This window comes from Pseudophryne corroboree, chromosome 6, assembly GCF_028390025.1.
Source record: "Pseudophryne corroboree isolate aPseCor3 chromosome 6, aPseCor3.hap2, whole genome shotgun sequence".
NCBI lineage: Eukaryota > Metazoa > Chordata > Amphibia > Anura > Myobatrachidae > Pseudophryne > Pseudophryne corroboree.
In genome coordinates this window covers 825,181,300-825,202,188 of record NC_086449.1, presented here as the reverse complement: position 1 = coordinate 825,202,188, position 20,889 = coordinate 825,181,300, and the positions used below count along the sequence as shown (strand labels likewise).

At 51.0% G+C, this 20,889-nt stretch overlaps 1 protein-coding gene across 1 annotated transcript in view; it reads left to right on the top strand.

Moving 5' to 3' along the window:
- The window catches only part of HIPK2 (homeodomain interacting protein kinase 2), a 65,377-nt gene that overhangs the window by 31,570 nt on the left and 12,918 nt on the right, over positions 1-20,889 (top strand). The window contains 6 exon segments of the mRNA XM_063929250.1: positions 13,650-13,773; positions 14,931-15,050; positions 16,138-16,224; positions 16,481-16,513; positions 16,515-16,666; positions 20,648-20,810. Coding sequence (XP_063785320.1) covers positions 13,650-13,773; positions 14,931-15,050; positions 16,138-16,224; positions 16,481-16,513; positions 16,515-16,666; positions 20,648-20,810 — 679 coding nt within the window.

Here is a 20,889-nt window from a genome sequence, read left to right as displayed (position 1 = left end):
GTCATGTAAAGGCCCCTTTCTGGTTTTTCATATGGACAGGGCGGAATTGCGGACTCGTCCCCAATTTCTGCCAAAGGTGGTGTCATCTTTTCATGTGAACCAACCTATTGTAGTGCCTGCGGCTACTCGTGACGTGGAGGATTCCAGGTTACTAGATGTAGTCAGGGCTTTGAAGATTTATGTAGCCCGAACGGCTGGAGTCTGGAAAACTGACTCGCTGTTTATCCTTTATGCCCCCAACAAGTTGGGTGCTCCTGCTTCAAAGCAAACCGTTGCCCGCTGGATCTGTAACACGATTCAGCAGGCTCATTCTGCGGCTGGATTGCCGCATCCAAAATCCGTGAAAGCCCATTCCACAAGGAAGGTGGGCTCTTCTTGGGCGGCTGCCCGAGGGGTCTCGGCATTACAGCTTTGCCGAGCTGCTACTTGGTCGGGTTCAAACACATTTGCAAAATTCTACAAGTTTGATACCCTGGCTGAGGAGGACCTTGAGTTTGCCCATTCGGTGCTGCAAAGTCATCCGCACTCTCCCGCCCGTTTGGTAGCTTTGGTATAATCCCCATGGTCCTTACGGAGTCCCCAGCATCCACTAGGACGTCAGAGAAAATAAGATTTTACTTACCGGTAAATCTATTTCTCGTAGTCCGTAGTGGATGCTGGGCGCCCGTCCCAAGTGCGGACTTTCTGCAATACGTGTACATAGTTATTGCTTAATAATGGGTTATGTTATGTTGGCATCCATTGTTGATGCCCTGTTGTTGTTCATACTGTTGACTGGATAAGTGCATCACAAGTTATACGGTGTGATTGGTGTGGCTGGTATGAGTCTTACCCGAGATTCCAAAATCCTTTCCTTATAATGTCTGGTCTTCCGGGCACAGTTTCCTTAACTGAGGTCTGGAGGAGGGGCATAGAGGGAGGAGCCAGTGCACACCAGATAGTACTAAATCTTTCTTTAGAGTGCCCAGTCTCCTGCGGAGCCCGCTATTCCCCATGGTCCTTACGGAGTCCCCAGCATCCACTACGGACTACGAGAAATAGATTTACCGGTAAGTAAAATCTTATTATAACCGGCTTCCCCTAAAGTTTTGCTCGATGATTGTGACCGCTTATTAATTGCATGCAAAGAAACTGAACTTTTCCTTTAGTTTGACAAGAGGAAAAACCTCCTTTTAAAGTAAAGTTTAGCACCGTTTGATTAAATTGAGACTTTATAACCTGTTACGCGTTGGATAGATGGCCGTTACACTGCTCTGCAGAGACTGGCGCAGAACCTAATTAGGTTAATAAGAGCCTTAATCCTGCCTGCCTCGGTCCCCGCGCTCTGCATCCATCCACCCTTCTAGATCCTGTCCTCCTTTTCCCTCCGTCTCATTATCACCGCTCTGTTTCTGCACCCTGCTCACGATTGTCTAATATTGGGATTTTCCGGAGTTTCTGCAGAACGCCGCGTCCAGCACCACATACTGCGCTGGCCTTGGAAATAATTGTTCTCTGGAAGAGACACTGACGGCAAAATGTCCTCTCCCTCGCCCTCCTCTTTTTCACATGAAACACAAATACGATTCTCAAACCGCTCAGAGACGACGTAAATACAATTTTTCCACTTCCTTTCTTTTAATGGCTAGGAAATAAAATCAAAATTGGTCCATTGTGTATTGGAAAGCGGTTCCTAATCTGCCTGCACCCATCTTCTGTGGCAGCGATGATACCATAGGGTTGTAAATTAAAACTATCGTGAATTCTAACGATTATCTCCCCCCCCCCCCCCCCCCGAACAATTCAAACAAATTTTACAATTAAACCCAGTTACTTAGAAACATAGAATGTGACAAAAACACTCATGTCTGTCTGCACACTGCACCAAAAATCTGTCCCACCACCCGATTCTTGCCAAGTCTGCCCAATAATTGTATAGTGCGTACGATTTCTAGTTGGTAGGGTCTATAGCTGGGCTGACTACAGCTCCCACCATCCTCTGTGATCCGTAGCTGCAGATCCTCATTCCCTAGTCTTGCCCGCCAGCAGTGGTAGGGACGTAGTCCTGCTGCAGTAATACCCGTCTCTCCCTGTAGCCCCCTCCCCCCCCCCCCCTTCTCTATCCGCTGGGTTTGTGGTTACAGAGAAGAGGTCAGGAAAAGTTCTTCCTCAGAAACATTTTTTCCTTTTCTCGACTATTATTACCACTACGGAAACGGCAAATTCCTGATTAACCCAAGAGCCGCGGACCCCTCACACTCACAGGGCGGCCTATCTCTCAGTTACTGTTCATTTCCTCCCTAGTTCCCACCACTCCTGCGGTCCTCACCTCTATCAGTGATGGTCACCCCCTTCACCCATTGTCACCGCTCTGTCAGTGACCCACCCTGAATATGGAATGTGACCAGATTCCATTATGTGTTTGATCCATTTTACTCCTGTCTCGCATAGATCATAATATTACAGGATGGTTCTAGGTCTATACAGGGTGTAATATGACAGGGTGTTTCTGGGCCTGTACACAGGTTGTGTTATTATAGGGCGGGTCTGGGCCTGTACAGGGTGTGATGTTACAGGGTGGTTCTGGGCCTATACACAGGGTGTAATATTACAGGATGGTTCTAGGTCTATACAGGGTGTGATGTGACAGGGTGGTTCTGGGCCTGTACACAGGTTGTGTTATTATAGGGCGGGTCTGGGCCTGTACAGGGTGTGATGTTACAGGGTGGTTCTGGGCCTATACACAGGGTGTGATGTTACAGGGTGGTTCTGGGCCTATACACAGGGTGTGATGTTACAGGGTGGTTCTGGGCCTATACACAGGGTGTGATGTTACAGGATGGTTCTGGGCCTGTACAGGGTGTGATGTGACAGGGTGGTTCTGGGCCTGTACAGGGTGTGATGTTACAGGATGGTTCTGGGCCTGTACAGGGTGTGATGTGACAGGGTGGTTCTGGACCTGTACAGGGTGTGATGTTACAGGATGGTTCTGGACCTGTACAGGGTGTGATGTGACAGGGTGGTTCTGGGCCTGTACAGGGTGTGATGTGACAGGGTGGTTCTGGGCCTGTATATGTTGTGTTATTTACAGGGTGTGTTATTTACAGGGTGGTTCTGGGCCTGTACAGGGTGTGATGTGACAGGGTGGTTCTGGGCCTGTACAGGGTGTGATGTGACAGGGTGGTTCTGGGCCTGTATATGTTGTGTTATTTACAGGGTGTGTTATTTACAGGGTGGTTCTGGGCCTGTACAGGGTGTGATGTGACAGGGTGGTTCTGGGCCTGTACAGGGTGTGATGTTACAGGGTGGTTCTGGGCCTGTACAAGGTGTGATGTGACAGGGTGGTTCTGGGCCTGTACAGGGTGTGATGTGACAGGGTGGTTCTGGGCCTGTACATTGTGTGTTATTACAGGGTGGTTCTGGGCCTGTACAGGGTGTGATGTTACAGGGTGGTTCTGGACCTGTACAGGGTGTGATGTTACAGGATGGTTCTGGGCCTGTACAGGGTGGGATGTGACAGGGTGGTTCTGGGCCTTTACAGGGTGTGATGTTACAGGGTGGTTCTGGGCCTGTACAGGGTGTGATGTTACAGGATGGTTCTGGGCCTGTACAGGGTGTGATGTTACAGAGTGGTTCTGGGCCTGTACAGGGTGTGATGTTAAGGGTGGTTCTGGGCCTGTACAGGGTGTGATATTGCGCGGTTGGTTCTGGGCCTGTACAGGGTGTGATGTGACAGGGTGGTTCTAGGCCTGTACAGGGTGTGATGTGACAGGGTGGTTCTGGGCCTGTACAGTGTGTGATGTTACAGGATGGTTCTGGGCCTGTACAGGGTGTGATATTGCGCGGTTGGTTCTGGGCCTGTACAGGGTGTGATGTGACAGGGTGGTTCTGGGCTGGTGTGTTATTACAGAGTGTTTGTGGACCTGTACAGGGTGTGTTATTACATGGTGTTTCTGGGCCTGTACAGGGTGTGATGTTACAGGGTGGTTCTAGGCCTGTACAGGGTGTGATGTGACAGGGTGGTTCTGGGCCTGTACAGGGTGTGATGTGACAGGGTGGTTCTGGGGCTGTACACAGGGTGTGTTATTACAGGATGGTTCTTGGCCTGTACATGGTGTGTTATTACAGGGTGGTTCTGGGCCTGTACAGGGTGTGATGTTACAGGGTGGTTCTAGGCCTGTACAGGGTTTGATGTGACAGGGTGGTTCTGGGGCTGTACACAGGGTGTGTTATTACAGGATGGTTCTGGGCCTGTACAGGGTGTGTTATTACAGGGTGGTTCTGGGCCTGTACAGGGTGTGATGTGACAGGGTGGTTCTGGGCCTGTACAGGGTGTGATGTTACAGGGTGGTTCTGGGCCTGTACATGGTGTGTTATTACAGGGTGGTTCTGGGCCTGTACATGGTGTGTTATTACAGGGTGGTTCTGGGCCTGTACAGGGTGTGTTATTACAGGGTGGTTCTGGGCCTGTACAGGATGTGTTATTACAGGGTGGTTCTGGGCCTGTACAGGGTGTGATGTTACAGTGTGGTTCTGGGCCTGTACAGGGTGTGATGTTACAGGGTGGTTCTGGGCCTGTACAGGGTGTGATGTGACAGGGTACTTCTGGGCCTGTACAGGGTGTGATGTTACAGGGTGCTTCTGGGCCTGTACAGGGTGTGATGTTACAGGGTGCTTCTGGGCCTGTACAGGGTGTGATGTTACAGGGTGGTTCTGGGCCAGTACAGGGTGTGATGTTACAAGTGGTTCTGGGCCTGTACAGGGTGTGATGTTAAGGGTGGTTCTGGGCCTGTACAGGGTGTGATGTTAAGGGTGGTTCTGGGCCTGTACAGGGTGTGATATTGCGCGGTTGGTTCTGGGCCTGTACAGGGTGTGATGTGACAGGGTGGTTCTAGGCCTGTACAGGGTGTGATGTTACAGGATGGTTCTGGGCCTGTACAGGGTGTGATATTGCGCGGTTGGTTCTGGGCCTGTACAGGGTGTGATGTGACAGGGTGGTTCTGGGCTGGTGTGTTATTACAGAGTGGTTGTGGACCTGTACAGGGTGTGTTATTACATGGTGTTTCTGGGCCTGTACAGGGTGTGATGTTACAGGGTGGTTCTGGGCCTGTACAGGGTGTGATGTGACAGGATGGTTCTGGGGCTGTACACAGGGTGTGTTATTACAGGGTGGTTCTGGGCCTGTACAGGGTGTGATGTGACAGGGTGGTTCTGGGCCTGTACAGGGTGTGATGTTACAGGGTGGTTCTGGGCCTGTACATGGTGTGTTATTACAGGGTGGTTCTGGGCCTGTACAGGGTGTGTTATTACAGGGTGGTTCTGGGCCTGTACAGGGTGTGTTATTACAGGGTGGTTCTGGGCCTGTACAGGGTGTGTTATTACAGGTTGGTTCTGGGCCTGTACATGGTGTGTTATTACAGGGTGGTTCTGGGCCTGTACAGGGTGTGATGTTACAGGGTGGTTCTGGGCCTGTACAGGGTGTGATGTTACAGGGTGCTTCTGGGCCTGTATAGGGTGCGATGTTACAGGGTGCTTCTGGGCCTGTATAGGGTGTGATGTGACAGGGTGGTTCTGGGCCTGTACAGGGTGTGTTATTACAGGGTGGTTCTGGGCCTGTACAGGGTGTGATGTTACAGGGTGGTTCTAGGCCTGTACAGGGTTTGATGTGACAGGGTGGTTCTGGGGCTGTACGCAGGGTGTGTTATTACAGGATGGTTCTGGGCCTGTACAGGGTGTGTTATTACAGGGTGGTTCTGGGCCTGTACAGGGTGTGATGTGACAGGGTGGTTCTGGGCCTGTACAGGGTGTGATGTTACAGGGTGGTTCTGGGCCTGTACATGATGTGTTATTACAGGGTGGTTCTGGGCCTGTACATGGTGTGTTATTACAGGGTGGTTCTGGGCCTGTACAGGGTGTGTTATTACAGGGTGGTTCTGGGCCTGTACAGGATGTGTTATTACAGGGTGGTTCTGGGCCTGTACAGGGTGTGATGTTACAGTGTGGTTCTGGGCCTGTACAGGGTGTGATGTTACAGGGTGGTTCTGGGCCTGTACAGGGTGTGATGTGACAGGGTACTTCTGGGCCTGTACAGGGTGTGATGTTACAGGGTGCTTCTGGGCCTGTACAGGGTGTGATGTTACAGGGTGCTTCTGGGCCTGTACAGGGTGTGATGTTACAGGGTGGTTCTGGGCCAGTACAGGGTGTGATGTTACAAGTGGTTCTGGGCCTGTACAGGGTGTGATGTTAAGGGTGGTTCTGGGCCTGTACAGGGTGTGATGTTAAGGGTGGTTCTGGGCCTGTACAGGGTGTGATATTGCGCGGTTGGTTCTGGGCCTGTACAGGGTGTGATGTGACAGGGTGGTTCTAGGCCTGTACAGGGTGTGATGTTACAGGATGGTTCTGGGCCTGTACAGGGTGTGATATTGCGCGGTTGGTTCTGGGCCTGTACAGGGTGTGATGTGACAGGGTGGTTCTGGGCTGGTGTGTTATTACAGAGTGGTTGTGGACCTGTACAGGGTGTGTTATTACATGGTGGTTCTGGGCCTGTACAGGGTGTGATGTTACAGGGTGGTTCTGGGCCTGTACAGGGTGTGATGTGACAGGATGGTTCTGGGGCTGTACACAGGGTGTGTTATTACAGGGTGGTTCTGGGCCTGTACAGGGTGTGATGTGACAGGGTGGTTCTGGGCCTGTACAGGGTGTGATGTTACAGGGTGGTTCTGGGCCTGTACATGGTGTGTTATTACAGGGTGGTTCTGGGCCTGTACAGGGTGTGTTATTACAGGGTGGTTCTGGGCCTGTACAGGGTGTGTTATTACAGGGTGGTTCTGGGCCTGTACAGGGTGTGTTATTACAGGGTGGTTCTGGGCCTGTACAGGGTGTGTTATTACAGGTTGGTTCTGGGCCTGTACATGGTGTGTTATTACAGGGTGGTTCTGGGCCTGTACAGGGTGTGATGTTACAGGGTGGTTCTGGGCCTGTACAGGGTGTGATGTTACAGGGTGCTTCTGGGCCTGTATAGGGTGCAATGTTACAGGGTGCTTCTGGGCCTGTATAGGGTGTGATGTGACAGGGTGGTTCTGGGCCTGTACAGGGTGTGTTATTACAGGGTGGTTCTGGGCCTGTACAGGGTGTGATGTTACAGGGTGGTTCTGGAACTGTACAGGGTGTGATGTGACAGGGTGGTTCTGGAACTGTACAGGGTGTGATGTTACAGGGTGGTTCTGGGCCTGTACAGGGTGTGATGTTACAGGGTGGTTCTGGAACTGTACAGGGTGTGATGTGACAGGGTGGTTCTGGGCCTGTACAGGGTGTGATGTTACAGGGTGGTTCTGGGCCTGTACAGGGTGTGATGTTACAGGGTGGTTCTGGGTCTGGGCCTGTACAGGGTGTGTTATTACAGTGTGGTTCTGGGCCTGTACAGGGTGTGATGTTACAGGGTGGTTCTGGGCCTGTACAGGGTGTGATGTTACAGGGTGGTTCTGGGCCTGTACAGGGTGTGATGTGACAGGGTGGTTCTGGGCCTGTACAGGGTGTGATGTTACAGGGTGGTTCTGGGCCTGTACAGGGTGTGATGTGACAGGGTGGTTCTGGGCCTGTACAGGGTGTGATGTGACAGGGTGGTTCTGGGCCTGTACAGGGTGTGATGTTACAGGATGGTTCTGGGTCTGTACAGGGTGTGATGTTACAGGGTGGTTCTGGGCCTGTACAGGGTGTGTTATTACAGGGTGGTTCTGGGCCTGTACAGGGTGTGATGTTACAGGGTGGTTCTGGGCCTGTACAGGGTGTGATGTTACAGGGTGGTTCTGGGTCTGTACAGGGTGTGATGTTACAGGATGGTTCTGGGCCTGTACATGGTGTGATGTTACAGGGTGGTTCTGGGCCTGTACATGGTGTGATGTTACAGGGTGGTTCTGGGCCTGTACATGGTGTGTTATTACAGTGTGGTTCTGGGCCTGTACAGGGTGTGATATTACAGGGTGGTTCTGGGCCTGTACAGGGTGTGATGTTACAGGGTGGTTCTGGGCCTGTACAGGGTGTGATATTACAGGGTGGTTCTGGGCCTGTACAGGGTGTGATGTTACAGGGTGCTTCTGGGTCTGGGCCTGTGCAGGGTGTGTTATTACAGGGTGGTTCTGCGCCTGTACAGGGTGTGATGTTACAGGGTGCTTCTGGGTCTGGGCCTGTGTGTTATTACAGGGTGGTTCTAGGCCTATACAGGGTGTGTTATTACAGGGTGGTTCTGGGCCTGTACAGGGTGTGATGTGACAGGGTGGTTCTGGGCCTGTACAGGGTGTGATGTTACAGGGTGGTTCTGGGCCTGTACATGATGTGTTATTACAGGGTGGTTCTGGGCCTGTACATGGTGTGTTATTACAGGGTGGTTCTGGGCCTGTACAGGGTGTGTTATTACAGGGTGGTTCTGGGCCTGTACAGGATGTGTTATTACAGGGTGGTTCTGGGCCTGTACAGGGTGTGATGTTACAGTGTGGTTCTGGGCCTGTACAGGGTGTGATGTTACAGGGTGGTTCTGGGCCTGTACAGGGTGTGATGTGACAGGGTACTTCTGGGCCTGTACAGGGTGTGATGTTACAGGGTGCTTCTGGGCCTGTACAGGGTGTGATGTTACAGGGTGCTTCTGGGCCTGTACAGGGTGTGATGTTACAGGGTGGTTCTGGGCCAGTACAGGGTGTGATGTTACAAGTGGTTCTGGGCCTGTACAGGGTGTGATGTTAAGGGTGGTTCTGGGCCTGTACAGGGTGTGATGTTAAGGGTGGTTCTGGGCCTGTACAGGGTGTGATATTGCGCGGTTGGTTCTGGGCCTGTACAGGGTGTGATGTGACAGGGTGGTTCTAGGCCTGTACAGGGTGTGATGTTACAGGATGGTTCTGGGCCTGTACAGGGTGTGATATTGCGCGGTTGGTTCTGGGCCTGTACAGGGTGTGATGTGACAGGGTGGTTCTGGGCTGGTGTGTTATTACAGAGTGGTTGTGGACCTGTACAGGGTGTGTTATTACATGGTGGTTCTGGGCCTGTACAGGGTGTGATGTTACAGGGTGGTTCTGGGCCTGTACAGGGTGTGATGTGACAGGATGGTTCTGGGGCTGTACACAGGGTGTGTTATTACAGGGTGGTTCTGGGCCTGTACAGGGTGTGATGTGACAGGGTGGTTCTGGGCCTGTACAGGGTGTGATGTTACAGGGTGGTTCTGGGCCTGTACATGGTGTGTTATTACAGGGTGGTTCTGGGCCTGTACAGGGTGTGTTATTACAGGGTGGTTCTGGGCCTGTACAGGGTGTGTTATTACAGGGTGGTTCTGGGCCTGTACAGGGTGTGTTATTACAGGGTGGTTCTGGGCCTGTACAGGGTGTGTTATTACAGGTTGGTTCTGGGCCTGTACATGGTGTGTTATTACAGGGTGGTTCTGGGCCTGTACAGGGTGTGATGTTACAGGGTGGTTCTGGGCCTGTACAGGGTGTGATGTTACAGGGTGCTTCTGGGCCTGTATAGGGTGCAATGTTACAGGGTGCTTCTGGGCCTGTATAGGGTGTGATGTGACAGGGTGGTTCTGGGCCTGTACAGGGTGTGTTATTACAGGGTGGTTCTGGGCCTGTACAGGGTGTGATGTTACAGGGTGGTTCTGGAACTGTACAGGGTGTGATGTGACAGGGTGGTTCTGGAACTGTACAGGGTGTGATGTTACAGGGTGGTTCTGGGCCTGTACAGGGTGTGATGTTACAGGGTGGTTCTGGAACTGTACAGGGTGTGATGTGACAGGGTGGTTCTGGGCCTGTACAGGGTGTGATGTTACAGGGTGGTTCTGGGCCTGTACAGGGTGTGATGTTACAGGGTGGTTCTGGGTCTGGGCCTGTACAGGGTGTGTTATTACAGTGTGGTTCTGGGCCTGTACAGGGTGTGATGTTACAGGGTGGTTCTGGGCCTGTACAGGGTGTGATGTTACAGGGTGGTTCTGGGCCTGTACAGGGTGTGATGTGACAGGGTGGTTCTGGGCCTGTACAGGGTGTGATGTTACAGGGTGGTTCTGGGCCTGTACAGGGTGTGATGTGACAGGGTGGTTCTGGGCCTGTACAGGGTGTGATGTGACAGGGTGGTTCTGGGCCTGTACAGGGTGTGATGTTACAGGATGGTTCTGGGTCTGTACAGGGTGTGATGTTACAGGGTGGTTCTGGGCCTGTACAGGGTGTGTTATTACAGGGTGGTTCTGGGCCTGTACAGGGTGTGATGTTACAGGGTGGTTCTGGGCCTGTACAGGGTGTGATGTTACAGGGTGGTTCTGGGTCTGTACAGGGTGTGATGTTACAGGATGGTTCTGGGCCTGTACATGGTGTGATGTTACAGGGTGGTTCTGGGCCTGTACATGGTGTGATGTTACAGGGTGGTTCTGGGCCTGTACATGGTGTGTTATTACAGTGTGGTTCTGGGCCTGTACAGGGTGTGATATTACAGGGTGGTTCTGGGCCTGTACAGGGTGTGATGTTACAGGGTGGTTCTGGGCCTGTACAGGGTGTGATATTACAGGGTGGTTCTGGGCCTGTACAGGGTGTGATGTTACAGGGTGCTTCTGGGTCTGGGCCTGTGCAGGGTGTGTTATTACAGGGTGGTTCTGCGCCTGTACAGGGTGTGATGTTACAGGGTGCTTCTGGGTCTGGGCCTGTGTGTTATTACAGGGTGGTTCTAGGCCTATACAGGGTGTGTTATTACAGGGTGGTTCTGGGCCTGTACAGGGTGTGATATTGCGCAGTTGGTTCTGGGCCTGTACAGGGTGTGATGTTACAGGGTGGTTCTGGGCCAGCACAGGGTGTGATGTGACAGGGTGGTTCTGGGCCAGTACAGGGTGTGATGTGACAGGGTGGTTCTGGGCCTGTACACAGGGTGTGATATTGCGCGGTTGGTTCTGGGCCTGTACAGGATGTGATGTTACAGGGTGGTTCTGGGCCTGTACACAGGGTGTGATGTTACAGGGTGGTTCTGGGCCTGTACAGGGTGTGATGTTACAGGTTGGTTCTGGGCCAGTACAGGGTGTGATGTTACAGGGTGGTTCTGGGCCTGTACACAGGGTGTGATGTTACAGGGTGGTTCTGGGCCAGTACAGGGTGTGGTGTTACAGGGTGGTTCTGGGCCTGTACAGGGTTTGATGTGACAGGGTGGTTCTGGGCCTGTACAGGGTGTGATATTGCGCGGTTGGTTCTGGGCCTGTACAGGGATGTGATGTTACAGGGTGGTTCTGGGCCTGTACAGGGTGTGATGTGACAGGGTGGTTCTGGGCCTGTACAGGGTGTGATATTGCGCAGTTGGTTCTGGGCCTGTACAGGGTGTGATGTTACAGGGTGGTTCTGGGCCTGTACAGGGTGTGATGTTACAGGGTGGTTCTGGGCCTGTACAGGGTGTGATGTTACAGGGTGGTTCTAGGCCTGGACATGGCGTGATGTGACAGGGTGGTTCTAGGCCTGTACAGGGTGTGATGTGACAGGGTGGTTCTGGGCCTGTACAGGGTGTGATGTGACAGGGTGGTTCTAGGCCTGTACAGGGTGTGATGTGACAGGGTGGTTCTGGGCCTGTACAGGGTGTGATGTGACAGGGTGGTTCTAGGCCTGTACAGGGTGTGATGTTACAGGGTGGTTCTGGGCCTGTACAGGGTGTGATGTGACAGGGTGGTTCTGGGCCTGTACAGGGTGTGATGTGACAAGGTGGTTCTGGGCCTGTACAGGGTGTGATGTGACAGGGTGGTTCTGGGCCTGTACAGGGTGTGATGTGACAGGGTGGTTCTAGGCCTGGACAGGGTGTGATGTGACAGGGTGGTTCTGGGCCTGTATGGGGTGTGATGTGACAGGGTGGTTCTGGACCTGTACAGGGTGTGATGTGACAGGGTGGTTCTGGGCCTGTACAGGGTGTGATGTGACAGGGTGGTTCTAGGCCTGTACGGGGTGTGATGTGACAGGGTGGTTCTGGGCCTGTATGGGGTGTGATATGACAGGGTGGTTCTGGGCCTGTACAGGGTGTGATGTGACAGGGTGGTTCTGGGCCTGTACAGGGTGTGATGTGACAGGGTGGTTCTAGGCCTGTACAGGGTGTGATGTGACAGGATGGTTCTGGGCCTGTACAGGGTGTGATGTGACAGGGTGGTTCTGGGCCTGTACAGGGTGTGATGTGACAGGGTGGTTCTGGACCTGTACAGGGTGTGATGTGACAGGGTGGTTCTGGGCCTGTACAGGGTGTGATGTGACAGGGTGGTTCTGGGCCTGTACAGGGTGTGATGTGACAGGGTGGTTCTAGGCCTGTACAGGGTGTGATGTGACAGGTTGGTTCTGGGCCTGTATGGGGTGTGATGTGACAGGGTGGTTCTAGGCCTGGTCGTGGCGTGATATTACCAGCACAATGTATAATATTAGAGGCTTTCTCTAGCTGGAGTTTGTACCCTGATTGTGACAGGGGATGGGAGAGCCAGATGGGACAGCGCTGAGATTTGCATAGTAATAAGATTGGGACAGGTCAGCTCTGCAAACTCATTTAATAACAGTGTACAATGGGGGTGGGGAATGTCGGAGTTAACTCTTTCTTGATTTTTGTTGTTCCCTGAGAGGAGTGCTTGCGAGTGGCTGGTAACCCTGTCTTTCACCTGCCCACCTCCAAATATTCTGTACAATAAATTATTAACTCTGCCTTATTACTTACATGCATAATCGTTATTTTATTACATTTGATATGATTTACTTTGTGCTGTAGAACATTACCTAATGGTCTATTTTGTCCTTTCTTTTTTCTCAAATCCCCCTCTTCTTCACCCTCTCTCCCGAATCCCACCTCTCTCTCTCTCGAATCCCACCTCTCTCTCGAATCCCACCGCGCTCTCTCTCGAATCCCACCTCTCTCTCGAATCCCACCGCGCTCTCTCTCGCACTCTCTCGCGCTCTCTCTCTCTCGCGCTCTCTCTCTCTCGCGCTCTCTCTCTCTCGCGCTCTCTCGCGCTCTCTCTCTCTCGCGCTCTCTCTCTCTCTCTCGCGCTCTCTTCTCCTCTCTCTCTTCTCTCTCTCTCTCTTCTCCTCTCTCTCTCTCTCTTCTCCTCTCTCTCTCTCTCTCTTCTCCTCTCTCTCTCTTCTCCTCTCTCTCTCTCTTCTCCTCTCTCTCTCTCTCTCTCTTCTCCTCTCTCTCTCTCTTCTCCTCTCTCTCTCTCTTCTCTCTCTCTCTCCTCTCTCTTCTCCTCTCTCTCTCATCTTCTCCTCTCTCTCTCTCTCTCTCTCTTCTCTCTTCTCTCTTCTCTCTCTCTCTCTCTCTCTCTCTTCTCCTCTCTCTCTCTTCTCCCTGTCTCCTTTTCCCTCTTTCTCCCTCTTTTTCCTCTTCCTCTGTCTCACCTTTTCCTTTTCTCTCTACCTCTTACCCTCTCTCTCTATTCCTTCCCCTCCTTATACCACCCCTCTCTCCTTCTTCTCTCTCTCTCCTCTCTCTCTCTCTCTCTCTCTCTCTCCTTCTCTTACGATTTCCCTCTCTCTCTCTCTCTCTCTCTCTCTCTCTCTGCTTCTCTTACTATTTCCTTCTCTCTCTCTCTCTCTCTCCTCTCTCTCTCTCATCTCTCTCTCTCTCTCTCTCTCTCTCTCTCTCTTCCCCCCCCCCCCCCCTCCCTCTCTCCCCCTCCCTCCCTCCCTCCTTTGCAGGGCTCCGGAGATTATCCTGGGTTTACCTTTTTGCGAGGCCATCGACATGTGGTCTTTGGGATGTGTAATTGCCGAGTTGTTTTTGGGGTGGCCCTTATACCCTGGGGCCTCCGAATATGACCAGGTGGGTTGTGTTGTGCATACAAACTATTATTATCATGTCTTGCACTGAGATCCCCGCTCTCTATTATACACAATCCTTCGTATATGCAGCATTTACCCGCTATCTCATATCTATCTGTATTCATGTGGTTCCTGGAAGTAGCATTGCCTGGTCCATACACACTAGGGTTATGATGAGAACATACAAACTCCATACAGAAAGTGACTTGGAATTTAACTGTTGACCTCATTGCTATGAGACAGCAATGCTAACCACTATGCCAACTATGCTGTCCAGTACACTTTTATCACCACATAATCACATGGCACAATCGGGGCCTCAAAACTAAAGCTGGGTGCACACCAGAGTGATGATGCAACCCAGCGACGTGGCGATGCGATATAACCGTATATCGCATCACCGCACACACTACACAATCTGTTGTATGACAACGCAATATATTATTCATGCAACAACACAACGTTCTGCGTGGAATCGTCCCATCTTATGTGCAGCACATCTGATATGATGATGCAACCACCCAAGTCATTAAACAATGCATTGGGTGGATTAGGGGGTACACACTATACGTCCAATATATCATATAGTGTGTACCCAGCTTGGAACGTTGACCAAGTCTTAATTTATATGATCATTAAAACCTGCTTAAAAAGTAATAATAATAGTAATTGCAGACTTGTCATTAGATTGTACGGGGTCTCTGCCAGACACTATATAATGGCAGCTGCGCACAAAGATCTTCTGCGTGAAGTTGCGCTAACAGATACAGGGCTCCATCAAACGCGTTATGCCCGTTCTTCCTAGAACCTTGTGTTTTTGCGTTCTGAAGGGTCCACTGGTCTCTGTAACCCAGCGACGTGGAATCTGTGGTTCTTTGTTACATGTGAACAGTTTATGCTCCCAGTGGTGATATAACATCTGTTGTCTCCTATAGAACATAGAACTAATGTTACAGTATAACAATGCGGTGGATTATGGACACATTGTATAATCCCTGCCGGCGCTGTAACCCACATGATGTCTTTAACCAGGATTTTGGAATTCTGACAAATGTTGCGGTTGTGCGCTGAGGACCGGTTCCTGCACCCGGACGGTGACTGGAGAGGGAACTTTCCCTCCTACTTGTGTAATAATTTCTACCATCTCCGTCCTCATAGATCAGATACATCTCCCAGACACAGGGACTGCCGGCGGAATATCTGCTCAGCTCCGGAACCAAGACCACCCGCTTCTTTAACCGGGACGGAGACTCGCCTTATCCCCTGTGGAGATTAAAGGTGGGAAGTGTTTCATATGTAAACCTTTATATCAAGCAGAACATGATGTGTGTGTACAATGGAGGCAGCCCATATGTGTGTTATACTAATGTTCACAGCCTATTAATGCCATATTCCACTCTCAGTGATGTCACTGGCTCCTAGTGAGTGGATAGGCTGCACTCTCAGTGATGTCACTGGCTCCTAGTGACTGGATAGGCTGCACTCTTAGTGATGTCACTGGCTCCTAGTGAGTGGATAGGCTGCACTCTCAGTGATGTCACTGGCTCCTAGTGACTGAATAGGCTGCACTCTCAGTGATGTCACTGGCTCCTAGTGACTGGATAGGCTGCACTCTCAGTGATGTCACTGGGCTCCTAGTGACTATAGGCTGCGCTCTCAGTGATGTCACTGGCTTCTAGTGCCTGGATAGGCTGCACTCTCAATGATGTCACTGGCTCCTAGTGACTGGATAGGCTACACTCTCAGTGATGTCACTGGGTACTAGTGACTGGATAGGCTTGCACTCTCCGTGATGTCACTGGATACTAGTGACTGGATAGGCTGCACTCTCAGTTATGTCACTGGCTCCTAGTGACTGGATAGGCTGCACTCTCAGTGATGTCACTGGTAACTAGTGACTGGATAGGCTGCACTCTCAGTGATATCACTGGTTACTAGTGACTGGATAGGCCGCACTCTCGGTGATGTCAATGGTTGCTGGTGTTTTCTTACTGGTGTCATTGACGAGTTCAACTTTTTATCATGAACTAGTTACCAGCCCGTCAAAATGACAAAAGAACATAACAGTAATGTCGGCTCTGTCAGGCGCCATCTAGTGGCCGCTGGCGCGCAAAACACTTGAACTCCTCCCATAGAGGTGAGGCGCAGGATTTTGCTTGTTGACAGAAGTCATTGGTTTAGGTTGTAGAACAGACATTTACAGAAATATGGCAGTGAGCAAATTCTGAATGACTGTTTAGGTGACCGGCCAGCACGGTTCCCTCTAATGTACTATACTGGGATGGAGGTTTGGGAATACATAACTCTTCAGCTCCTCTGGTTTGTGATTTGTTGTGTAACATTTGTGTTGTCTCTTTTGGTATAGACGCCTGACGATCATGAGTCTGAAACGGGTATCAAGTCCAAGGAGGCCAGGAAATACATCTTCAATTGTCTGGATGACATGGCGCAGGTATGTCCCTCAGGCACCATGGTTGGGTTGTATAGGCTCTCAGCTGGCTATTTTGTGTTCTAGTGGGCCCAGTGGGCTGTGTGGCATTTATATTCTCCTGCTCGGATGTCCAGAGTGCTGGGGCAAAGATTTGTCCTCCAGGTCTACTGGGTGCCAATGGTGGCGGGCGAATGTGAAATGCCTGAGGTCTGATGGGTGTAGCTTTAGCTGCTCCGAATGTGTTACTCAGCGTAGGTGTGGCCTGGTCTCTCCGCAGGTGAATATGACCTCGGATCTGGAAGGTAGCGACATTGCTGGTGGAGAAGGCGGACAGGAGGGAGTTTATCGACCTGCTGAAGAAAATGTTGACCATAGATGCAGACAAGAGAATAACCCCCATCGAGACCCTGAACCACCCGTTTGTCACCATGACTCATCTCCTGGACTTCCCACACAGCTCACAGTACGGATACATTCTGGCGTCTCGGAGGGGCACTGGGGGGCAAAGAGGGAGGAAAATAGGGACACAGTAAAAAAGTACAGTTACTTTCAGACTAGACATAATCGCAACCAGTCCCAAACGTAAATAGATTATTCATTCGAGATCAGGTTCACTTTATGGGGCATTTTAAAGGGCGGGGAAGAGGGGTCCTGGGAGCGCGACTTTATGGGTAAGATTTGAGTACTTGGGGTCAGCTGATGTAATTGTGGGTGTTAGTGGGGTGTGGCTTGCATAGAGAGGGGATCCTGTGTGTTTTCTTTGGTCGGAACACTTTCTGTACACCTTATGAAAGTTCTCTTAACTTTCTTCTTCCTTCTTTATGTTTTTGAGAAATTTGCTTATTAGGGGATCATAACACAGGAACACAACTGCCAAAATCCAGGGAAATAAAAGCAAGTGCATCATTTCGGATAAGACCATTCAGGCAGCATATTGAATATGATCCATTTTAAAAATTTGCGTAGGAAAAAAAAAAAAGGATAGAAGTTGTAGCGAAGTAGTAAGTAAGAGGGCAAAGACCAATAGAAGAGAAGAGGAACCGAAAAGGAGAAAAAGACGGAAGAGCGGATCCTCGGTGAGAGAGAGAAAAAATGCAAACCAGTGAAGCCTGAGAACAGGACGACTCATCCGGAAGCAAATGGAGAGGCGAATTGCTAAAGGGAAATCCATGGGGACCACACGGAATCAAATTTTTTGGAAGAATTATTAATGATGCTCGTCATGTACCAAATACGAGCTAATATAGAATGGAAGGAAGGGGCAGCGGCACGTTTCCAGTCCATCGCAATTTGGCAGGTGGTCGCAGAGACCACATGACGCATCAATAGATTTTGGCGTCTGGATAAAGTTGGGACATATAATGGCAGAAGAAAAAACTAGTAACTATTTTAGAGCGGGACCAGGATATATGTATGAATGAGCCTTCTGCATCGCAACCCCTCCAACACCTGTCGGAAGAACCAGGATACAGTTTGCAGAGTCTGGAAGCAACATGGGGGGTCATTCCGAGTTGATCGCTAGCTGCATTTGTTCGCAGCGCAGCCATCAGGCTAAAAAACGGCAGTTCTGCGTATGCGGCGCAATGTGCACGTGCGACGTACGGGCACAACGAACGATGTAGTTTTGTACAGGGTCTAGCGATGCATTTCAGTCGCACTGCTGGCCGCAGAGTGACATGAAGAGGGTGTTTCTGGGTGGGAACTGACCATTTTCAGGAGTGTGCGGAAAACGCAGGCGTGCCAGGAAAAAACGCAGGCGTTGGCTGGGCGAACGCAGGGCCGTGTTTGTGACGTCAAATCCGGAACTGAATAGTCTGAAATGATTGCAAGCGCTGAGTAGGTTTTGAGCTACTCTGAAACTACACAAAAAATGTTTGTAGCCGCTCTGCGATACAACCGTTCGCACTTCTGCTAAGCTAAAATACACTCCCAGTGGGCGGCGGCATAGCGTTTGCATGACTGCTAAAAACTGTTAGCGAACAATCAACTCGAAATGACCCCCATAGTACCATCTGTAAAGTAATTTATAAGTGTTCTTAACGCATATAGAATTAGAAGCAGCATTGTCCCAGATCTCCGCCTATTCGTCCTCAGCTGGCGTAGTGTCAAGATCAGATTCCCAAGCCGTCTCGCAGGAGGTGGGCTGGGGGGGGGGGGGGGAGGGTGGTCGGTGTCAATGTGTATATAAGAGAAATCAGACCTCTAGTGGAAGATCGTCTAAGGCACAATGCTTCAAAAGCAGTCAGCGGCCGTTTGGTGATAACGGGGTAGAATGAAAACGACTAATTTGGAGGAACTGAAACAAATTTCTTGGTGGGATAGATATAGCCTCCTGAATTTGAGAAAATTGGGGTTGCGTTTGTGGAGATATCATTTAGAAACAGTACGCCCCTGTTCTTCCACGGGAGGAACAATGTGTTGTGCATACCGAGAGGAAAAGCAGGATCATGTAGAAGAGGCACAATCGGGGATGGATTGGGGGCTAGGCTGTATTTTTTATTTGCAGAGTCCCAAACAGATAAGGAGCGGGAGATGATTGGGTGGGAGACGACACCTTTGGGTCGGCTGGACCTCGGTATCCATAAAAGGGAGGAGACTAAAGAGAGCCCAAATTCAGCAGCCTCAATCTCAGTCCAGACCTTCCGTGCCTCAGGGTTGCACTGCAATATAACGTCTAAAATCTGGATACCCAGACCTCCAATACGGCTAGGGCGCTGTCGCAGGTGTAAGTGAATCCTGGGGTTTTTATTGGCCCAGATGAAGCGAGAGGACTGAAATCTTACAAATTTGAATACATAGGAGGGGATGAAGATTGGAGTGTTTGGAAGAGACAAAGGAGCCTAGGGAGCACATTCATCTTTACCGAGTTTTTTAGTTCGTTCCTATTCCACTATATAAAAAGAGAAGACCATGAGAGCAGGTCCGATTTGACCCGGGGGAAATTAGCCTGAAAGAGTTGATGATGCCGATGAGTTAAATAGATACCTAAATATTTAAGTTTGCGTTTATGCCAATTAAACGGGAAGGACGCTCCAGGAACCAGTCCCCGGAACATAGAAATCAAGTACTTCAGTTTTGTCAGTATCGGTTGTCTAACTGGAAAATTTGGAATAGAGGTCTGTTTCAGCTAAAAGAGATTGCATAGATTGGGCCGGTTGTCCAAGGGATATCAGGACATCGTCTGCATAGAGCGTGATTTGGTGTTAAGTTGGGCCTATTCGCACACCAGCAATGTCGGCATTGGCACATATCCTCGCAGCTAGGGGTTCCATAACGAGGGGCAAATATTAAGGGGGGAGAGCAGGCAGCCTGGTGCCGTTGGCGATCCAAAAGGGGAAGAGGTGAAGCGATTAACTGAAACCGTGGCTGAGGGGGAGTGGTACAGAGCTTGGATACCTTGGAGAAATCTACCGGCAAAACCCATCCTTTGGAGGATCTGAAAGACAAAGGACCATGAAATCCGGTCGAACGCCTTTTCGGCATCCAGCACAAGAATCAAAGAGGGGAGTTTCTGTATATGGATAGAGTGAATTACGTCTATGGCTCTCCTAGTGTTGTCGGACGCCAGGCGACCTGGAATAAAGCCTACCTGGTCCGGGTGAATGAGGTGGGGAAGACGCAGCGCTAAGATTTTGGAGTAACTCTTTAGGTCTACATTAAGTGGAGACATTGGCCGGTAGTTGGCACTTTTCGAGGAATCTCGGTCAGGTTTGTGGGATCACCACTATGTCTGCTGGCAACGAAGCAGGTGTTGAGCACCAATCCGCAGCCAGTAGTCCGGAGCACCAATCCGCAGCCAGTAGTGCTGTGGCACTGTATAAGCCCAGGGAGCACCGCAGGATGGCTGGAGACAGACATGGGGCTGCCGCTTATCACCTCAGAGCTGTTCCAAAATGGCCGAGTCCCGTTGCCGGGGGCTGCTCAGTCAGTCTGTTCTCTCCGCTCACCAAGATAACCTGGCAGCAGCGCAGAGCACCGCTTAGTTCCCCGGGAGGTCCGTCGCTAGACGGGATGAGGTCCGCAGATGTCACCCGAGACACCGGATCTCCCAGCGGGGGGGATGCCCAATCGAAGTCACGGATCCTGAAAGGAGGGTAGGCCGCAACATGCAGGGACAGGAAAACCCGTCCCCCCGACTCCGCAACCTAGCCCCACCGGATGCAAATTGTCAGGGCAGCCTAGGGCAATAAATGATGCAGTTAAAGCGGGCAGCAATAGGGGTTTTAGGTCCTTTTTGTTGCTGCGAGTGCAGGAGCTCCTATTAGGCACGTCTGCCTCGGCTGACCGTCAAGCCACGCCACCATGTGGTTTATTTTTCATTCAATAATGTTGTCCTTTTTTTTCCCATTTCTCTTTCCCATCTTCTTCCAAACACCCGTCCATCGCCCCTTCCTCCTCCTCGCTATGGCTTTGGCCTGTGTCTCCCCCCTGCCTCTCTCCGCAGCGTCAAGTCTTGTTTCCAGAATATGGAGATCTGCAAGAGGCGGGTGAATATGTACGATACTGTGAACCACAGCAAGACCCCCTTCATCACACACGTAGCCCCCAGTACTTCCACCAACCTCACCATGACCTTCAACAACCAGCTGAACACTGTGCATAGCCAGGTGAGGACCCTGCCGCCCAAACTCTATGTATGATGTCATCATTTGGTTTTCATACCGTTCTAATCGTCTTCCCCCTCTT